This window comes from Oryza glaberrima, chromosome 1, assembly GCF_000147395.1.
Source record: "Oryza glaberrima chromosome 1, OglaRS2, whole genome shotgun sequence".
NCBI lineage: Eukaryota > Viridiplantae > Streptophyta > Magnoliopsida > Poales > Poaceae > Oryza > Oryza glaberrima.
Window position 1 is genome coordinate 18741945 of NC_068326.1, and position 8569 is coordinate 18750513.

Genomic DNA, 8569 nt, shown 5'->3' on the forward strand with positions numbered 1-8569 from the left:
AATTTTTACATTTTTAAACTCTAAACTTAATCATGATTTATATCCCAAGGTTTGACTTAAACATTGTCCTAAACGACTAAACGACTTCATAAAACATTGTCCTAAACGACTAAACGACTTTCTTTACTAGTACGGAGAAAGTATGTATACATAAAAATATATTTAACCATAAATCAAATAATAAAAAAATAATTAATAATTACTTAAATTTTTTGAATAAGACGATCAGCCATATGTTTAAAAAAATCAACGGCGTCAAATTAGAACGAACCTAGTCATGTTCATCCCGGGGGGGGGGGGGGGGGGGGGGAGGCATACGTTCTAAAGAAATATGCGAATAACATATGTTCCATGAAATAAATTATATTTTCCGCTCAGTTTCTTTGCAGTATATATTTGTTTACTACTGTAAAATATTCTAGTTCAACATCTGAAAATTACACGTCTAAAGTCCCAGTGACCACCGACCAAACACCAGCACCAATGCAAGTCACATGCTGACTTCTCAGTTTGAACCAAACTGGAAAAATCAATAATACGTTCGCTCATGCATTACAAAAGGCAAGCAAACTACTGGCAACTTGAGAAATGTAAACAAATCAGCTCATCAGCCTGTCTGGCATTCCAATTCAGATAACACGAGCTTTGTACAGGCAAATGTAAGCCATGTGCCAGTCGCCTGTTTAGAGAAGCAACAGCTTAGAGTTGTTCATGAATCATAACATGTTCAAGCTAATGTTTAGTTATGTATATTACTCACCTCCACCAGATAACTTTAAAATCTCTTCCTCCTTGCGTATGCTAGGGTTGTCATCATCAAATTCAATCCATTTCCCTAAAAAGCTCATAATCATCAGTGAGATCGTAAATAAACAGTTGACTCCAATAATTAACTGCATGAGTAGCTGGCCCTACCGTCATCTTGCTTAACCCAGCCAACATAATGGCCTGAGTCTGCACTTCTCCCTTTGTGCGTCAAAACAGCAATTAAATCATAGATGCCAGTCAACTGTTTCTTTGGCACAGAAGAATCGGCTGCAGTAAACACACAACACAGCTAAGCATAAAGCTAACCAGATTGAAAGTATTGAAGTATGGGTCGCAGCATGCTACTTGAATAGATACACTAGAACCCTAACATAATAAGAGGCAGAAAAACCCCACCATTTGACAAACAAAGAGTACAAGTATCTGAGCTATTTCTCTAAATAAGAACAGAAGCCAACTACTTGCCTTTGTCAATATCCATGCTGGATGATTCCCCAGCATTGCTTGATGAACCCTGAAATGAAGTGCAACTCCGTAAGGATCCGTTCAAGTACAAAAGGCATTTTGGAGTGGTTAACATGTGTGCTCAACAAAAGAATGATAAGCGCATGTCTCAACAACTCTAAACTGATGAATCAACCATATATTCCTAAAGACCATTACCTCATTTTCTTTTGAGCTGCTGGCCTTTCCTTGTGCTTTTAATCCAAACTTAGCATTTTCTGCATCTCTCAGCATCTTCACATGCAAATTAAATGTGGTGATCATCAATGGCACAACAGAGCTCAAACATGGAAATGAAAAGAGTAGTAGTACTACCTGTCGGGGAGCTTGGAGTTTTTGTTTCAGTTCATCTGAGCAAAAGTCATAAACATCCAGTTCCAGCGGGTAATCAACTTTCTGGAAGTAAAAGAAGAAAGAATTTACAACTTGTTTTCAAACGAAAGAGGTAGAACAAAACTCTGAGCGGACAGTATCAAGAAGAATCAATCAAGCTTTCCTCACAAGATCATGCAATGATATTATAGGAAGGCATTTGTGGTTATGAAAGGAAAAAAAACAAAGAAATCAGAGAACTTTTAGAAAACCATACTATGTAAAATTATTCCATAATTACACCTCCAAGCAGCAATTTCAGAGAACCACGATTTTCTTTTTGCAAGAAATACTTTTTAAGTATTGCCTCCTTGACAGATCACAACCACTTGTAAATCTCACAAGCCTATCCAATAAGGAAAAGGAAACAGGGTACGTTTCTGAGAGTGATGAGAGGGCCCAAGAGGCCTGGCTCATTGGATGAGATGCAAGCAAAAAAGGTCTATATTTCTCAAAAGTTACTGTAAAGAAGTGTAGTTCTTGCTTAAAAGTGTTGTTCTATAGTTTTACCAAAGGGAGTATGTTTTTTACTCGAGAAATAAACATACCCGTAAAATCTTTGCCTTCTGGTTTGATTCCCTTTTCCAAAAGAAACGAACAAACTGCACAGTCAAGTACCTGAACACAGAATTGGCATACTTATAATTTCTGAATAAAATAAGAGATAATATAATCAAGAAAATATTTAGGTTCTTGCCTAGGCAACTCATTTATTCTTGACTCTCTTGTATAAAGAGCAGTGCGACCCAGTGAAGGTGAAGCCTTCTCAAGTTCTGACTTCAAACCCTGCAGGAAAGAATACAAGAATAATTACATGGGCCTTCTCATACAAATTCTGAGGTTTTATGCAAGCATAGTATAAAAATAATGTACACATAAAAAACTATCCTGTCAGAATCAGCAATGAGCTACTCGATATAAAATAGAAATTATGAATTTAATAATGGTAACATAACTTACATGCTTAAGTCCTTCATGAAGGTGGTTTACATCATGAGATATATGACACTTCAAAGAATAAACTGATTCTCTCTCTAAACTCTCTTCACCACTTTCTGCACAATGGACCCTGCAAATAGAAGCCAACATTAATAAATAGAAGCACACTGGAGCATTGTCATCGTGCTTATGAACAAATAGTTTTTTTTTAATTCAATACAGGTAACTAGTTCTGCTGCCTCGGGAATAAAATGTCAAATGAGTGTCCTCATCTGACATGACATCAGAAGACGGCACAAAAATTGTGCATAAAAAAGATGGAAAAAACCATCAGGTCTACTTGTGGTGGATATGCTAAAAGTTTTTAAGCAGGGATCCAAGCTCTATATTACTAGTACCATTTTGGAAATGCACCGACAAACTAGCACAATCAGCAAAGATCCATAAACAGAAGAAACCACAACAGAATTGTTAACTCATAGTGAACTGTATGATACAGTACAGTACCTTTGTACAACAGAAAAGAACACACCCCCCCAATTAAAACAGATGAGTGTGTGTGTGTGTGTGTGTGTGTGTGTGTGTGAGAGAGAGAGAGAGAGAGAGAACCTGCTCACGAGATCAATCCCAAAAAGTTCCTTCATTTGACCAGCAGGAGGTTCACTACCAAAAAAGACAAAATGGTAAGCGGAGCAGCCAAACACTACTGTGTACTCAGAGAGAGAGGGAGGAAAAAGGGAAGGGGGGGGGGGGGGGAAGGGGGGAGGGGGGAGCATCCCCAGGAAAACAAACATCACTCCACAATTGCATATGAGCTGTTAGGTGAATAACTGCAATAAATTACCTTGTTTCTGATGTAAGAGTTTGAGAAAGTGTATACACCAATTGGGTCCAGCATTCTTCTGCATCCTGCAATTTGTTCAAGTGAACAATATTTAATCATACAGATAAACAGTAGAAAAACTTAAAATTTAATCATAGGTGAACCAAACAAACCTGTTGCATATAAACATTATTTTGTTGTTGCGCAAACTGGGGATACTTTTTACGCAGCGTCTGCTCAAGTGTAGATCAAACAAAAAGTTAGTACAAAAAATCCAAGCATTATAAATTATAGTTTTTCCCAAAACATTTAAACCTTGTAGACAAACTCATCTAGATATCCTCGATCTATATGCTACAATGTGGCAAAACATAAAACCAAAAGAGTAAAGAAACTGGCATTCAGAGCCACCAAAAACAGCTTGACATGGAAGTCCATTGGGAATTGGAAGAATGGCAGTTGTTTTTCTAATCTAACCAAAAATGTTAAAACAATGTCAAACTTCATTGGGGTCCACATAGAACTGTCAAGCCCTGAATTATAAATTTTGAATTTTTTTTAACTTAAGTAGATTGCTATCTCAAAATAGATATTTCATGCCAAAATTTCATTGTGTTCATGTGGCCCCACCAGAAAAAAAAAAGGCTACAATCACTTTTCTACCAAAGGGATGTCACGAAGTTCAGTTCAAGTAATTTCATATAAACATGTCATTCCTTGTAAACACTCAAATAATTACAACTCAAGTTCCACTCGAGCATACACATAGGAAAACAGTATCAAATTTTGTATTAGAAATACACATAGTTGTTATGATGGACTTTTCATTTCATACAGCAGTTCATGGTTTCCAACTTTAATAGAAAACTACAAGCATCATTTTCTATAATGATATGCCAGCAAAAATGTAGTATCATGAAACTCCTTTGCATCAGAAATCTTCTTTTACATCAGAAATCTACTGATATCATTTTCATGTAGTTAATCTACTCTAGATACTTAGAACATATAATAGAAGTATTGTTCTATTTTTTTGACCTGACCCATGCAACAACAGCCTACATATAAAAAAGAATATTTCTTATCTAATTTGTGAAGATGTCATAAATAGAACAGTAACATAAAAGGAGCTCTGGAGCTCTCCTAATCACAGAAACGAATTGAAGATTCTCTAGCTTTAGATGTAATGGCCAAATGGGGTAAGCTGAATGCTGACCTGTAAGAAGAGTAGAGGTGCAACAGGCCGAACACTTTGATCAAGCTCTCCGAAAGTATTACGAGTTGCAACAGTCAAATTATGGGAGGCTTGGTCAACACCATTACCCCTCACATTATCTGAATAACTGCACAAGTAAAACATATGAGTTAGCCAAGAAGAAATTCCTTTCTTCAAAACTTACTTCAAAGCAATTTTCAGTGGAACCTCAATAAAGCTGACTTCAGCTCTGGAACAGAATGCAGGCACTGCAAAGTGGAATTCATGTAACATGTATTCCCCAAGTTATAAAGACCAGCACTGTGTCCCTGAAATTCCAAAGAGAAATCTCACTTGCAGCACAGATTAAGAACACCAAAATAAGACCAACATGCTTATGCCAAATATAATAGCGCTCTTAAGCAATTTGAATTTTTTGACATTGCGAATTTATTACAACATAAGATATCTATAACAACAATATCACTTTAGCTTATCCGCAATCACAATTTCCACTCTAGATACCATGATTATATTGATTCTTGATTAATTTAAGCATATAAGATACATTAAGCAGGTTGTTTCAGGAATTATGCATGACGAGCTGTCGAATGGCAATGGAAAGACAATAGCATATGTTCTTAACACATCTATGTTAACAGATAACACTGCAAGTGTACTGGGTATTTGTTGTCTCCAGTCATTTATCTTGGTTTGCAGACAAAAGTGTTATGGTTCATACGGACATATGATATTAGACAAATTTATTGAGTTGTTATTCTGAGAGGCCATGCGCCCATGCAAGGTTGCCACTCCTAATAAATTTCAGAACAGATTAACCAAATACCCATGCATTGCAACAATCGAGAGCAAGTATATTATAAATTCTGAACTCAAAAGAAACTATATACTCCCACCGTCCCAATATAAGTGCAGCCACAGTTCAAATTTGAACTACACAGCTGCAGTTATTTTGGGACGGAGGGAGTACTTTCCAATTGTACATCAATCCCCAAATGACATAATTATACAGAGAAGATTCAACTAATAAAAATATGTATGCATATATCTATGCAACTAATAAAGACATGTATGCATATAGCTATGCATGGAAGATCCCATAGTAGTAGACTAGTAGTGGGTTGGCGAACTCGCTGCCACCATAACTACTAGCTTCTTTTATTATAGTAGAGATAAGCATAAATTGAGAGGTCAAACGCACCAGTGCAACCACTTGCTCTTCTTCTGGTAGATCCTCTACAAATACTGGTCCTTTCTCTGGAGCTTTCACAATCTCATCAGCTGTACCTATCATCATCAATTTTTGACCCTGCAGAGTGCATTTCCAATCCTTAACATTATATACATGTAGTTGAATACTTGAATGTATTAAGGGTCTGGTAGAATAAAAATGTGAATGGAAGACAGGTTGATAATCTCACATCTTTCACTCCCAAAGTAGACCAATCTGCATCATCCTGCATTACAAATACAGAAAATTGACCACGTTGTTACAAAGAAAGATTAAATATAGAAGTACATGAAAATCAGTTGTGTCCATAAGCACGTGAGCATGTATTACCTTCAATATTCCACCCTTCACCATAATTTTTTGCCTTTCAGGTGGTACACCAGTCAGAGTGTATAGCTGGGTCTTAAAGACAACAGGCGGCTGGCTGGTGTCTATCTCTATGCCTGGGAAGGTCTCCTTCTGCCATTTCACGCTTACTGGAAAGCATTCCAAAAGCAGCAATCATGGTAAGAAATTGAGTACGAAGGAAGGGTGAAGAAACAACACATAAACTGCTTTGACTAGTGGAACAAATACATGAGATTATTGTGTAGCCATGGAGGAAGCAAACCACCCTAGCACCCTACACCTTGCATGTTCTAAACAGTATGGATCAAATCATGCAGCACAAAAGAAAAATCCCCATTTGACTTAAAACACTCAACCCAATAATATTATCTTTATAGATAAAACCAAATCTTCGTATCAAAGTTTTGATATTGGCAGGGCATTCATTATCTATAGCTCGATAAAGTTAAATGGAACTAACAGAACTAGTTCATTTTTATGGTTCATATAATTATGCATCAACCCATGCATTGCGACATATCTCAAAAGAAAAAGAATATGTGTTCTGAGTTTAAACAATTATATTCTACAAATTTCTAATAAAAAACTCACATGCAATTATATCATCAGCTGATGGTACATATAAACGCAAGCAAACAATACAATAAAATACAACGCACAAGTGAATACAGAAATTCGTCGATAAAAGATATAGGCATAGGGCACACTGACACCACCACTAACTCCTATTTTTGAGGGGAGATTCCATGTTAAGAGAACATCTGAACATACAAATTATAAAGTAATTCAATACCCAACTAGGAGCAAGCGAGCAAATAGAGGGCCCATTAGGTAGAGCTCCAACTCCTAAATTTAACTTCAGGAGTTGAGTCTGGAGTGGAGTTGTGGAGCAGCCTAAACCCAGCTCCACCTCTCTAGTTCATTTTGTAAGAGCGTTCTAGCCAGCTCCACTCCATTTTATGTAAAACTGAAACTGTTTGGATGGGCTCCAGCTCTAGCCTCCAGGAGAGGTGGAGCTGGAGCCGTGCCAAACAGACCCAGAGATTGCCAAAGGAAATGAAACATGCAGAAGCTACTGAAAGTATAATTCTCAACATATGATAGGGTAGACGTATTCCACACCAAGGTGCAATGTGAAAATATCACGCTGAAAAAGCTGACTAAATTCACACTTAGACATGATGTAACATACAATTCATTCGTATTTCAGCACTTCACGAGCTCACTGCAATAGGCAAAGACCTAAATTCATGGTTTGGAACTTCTTGACAACATAGCACAGAGGCCTGACTGGTTTGTGTGGAGGTTAGACAAAAAAAGAAAATAATCCATGCAATCAAGATGCAACACAATAACACAACCGAGTACTTAACAGACTGTTAAAAAAGACGCGCTAGCATCCACTGACTATCAAGTCTACAACTAAACATAGCCCTAGACCAGATGCAAACATCCAGAAATAATTTCTTAAACAGCACCGTGCCATGGTGTGCGCGCGCGCATACACACACATCTCCTGTGCAATGTTTCACAGTAACACGCAACCGCGCTCGAATTCATCGAGCACGTAGCACTGCTACATGCATCTGCAAGCAGCCCCGCTGCACCCGCAGGTGCGAATGCGTCAAGTGAACCGAGAACGCGAGTCCGAATCTGCTAGGGCAGAGAACTAAGCCCTACATTCACAGACGAGAAGCCCTCGCCAATCCTCCACCCGCACAGGAAACCCAGCTAACCCCCACCAACCCCTCCGGCGCCAACCCCCTTCCATCCTATTCCTCCCCACCGGGAGGCAGATGCAGATCGAACCAAAAATCCCCCAAACCCCCAAGCCACAGAGAGAAAGTAGAGTGGGACTCCGCCGCCGCACAGGAACGCGAACGGCGATTCAGAAGCGAGTCCCCGCCGCGGCGATCAGATCGCCGCCGCTACGAGAGAGGGAAGCGAGGGAGGAGGAGGAGGGAGCTCACCGGTCGGCATGGCTGCGAATCGGCGGCGCGGCGGCGGAGGAGGCGGCGGAAACCGAGTTTACTTGGAGGAAGAGAAAGGAACCGGACGGCGACGGAGGTAGAGAGGAGAGGCGAAGCGAAATAGTACTACGAGGGCGACGATTTTTTTTATTTTTTAAATTTTTAATTAATTTTAGTAGACGCACTCAATCGGGCCGGGCTCTGGGATTGGCCGCTGTAGTGTTTGTCCGACCCGAGTTCTTTCCAACTTCCAGGGGCCAAATTTTAGGTATTTTTGGGCCCTTGCCTTTTAAATTTTATTTTATGGAAAATGCACGCATAAACCACAACCGATCAAGGTCTCCGTCCTCTTAGCCCTTAGGTGAAGTCATCATGACGTGGTGATCGACACATGGGCT

At 38.9% G+C, this 8569-nt stretch overlaps 1 protein-coding gene across 1 annotated transcript; it reads right to left on the reverse strand.

Moving 5' to 3' along the window:
• Positions 1-345: 345 nt before the first annotated feature.
• Positions 346-8329, reverse strand: LOC127756459 (ubiquitin carboxyl-terminal hydrolase 6-like). Its single transcript, XM_052281791.1, has 18 exons — positions 8172-8329; positions 6184-6329; positions 6044-6079; positions 5824-5931; positions 4830-4930; positions 4623-4749; positions 3580-3639; positions 3428-3492; positions 3193-3246; positions 2605-2713; positions 2342-2430; positions 2193-2262; positions 1588-1668; positions 1432-1506; positions 1234-1282; positions 916-1035; positions 761-835; positions 346-679 (listed from the first exon to the last, which is right to left on the reverse strand). The coding sequence occupies exons 1-18, from the start codon at positions 8179-8181 to the stop codon at positions 630-632; spliced, it is 1425 nt and encodes a 474-aa protein (XP_052137751.1). The 5' UTR covers positions 8182-8329; the 3' UTR covers positions 346-629.
• Positions 8330-8569: the final 240 nt, after the last annotated feature.

Bases quoted from the DNA above. Each gene is read 5' to 3' on its own strand.
- LOC127756459 (XM_052281791.1), bottom strand. The intron at 5,932-6,043 runs GTGAGATTATCA...TGCACTCTGCAG, and splicing joins CTACTTTGGGAGTGAAAGAT to GGTCAAAAATTGATGATGAT. The intron at 4,750-4,829 runs GTTCCACTGAAA...TTACTTGTGCAG, and splicing joins CTGAAGTCAGCTTTATTGAG to TTATTCAGATAATGTGAGGG.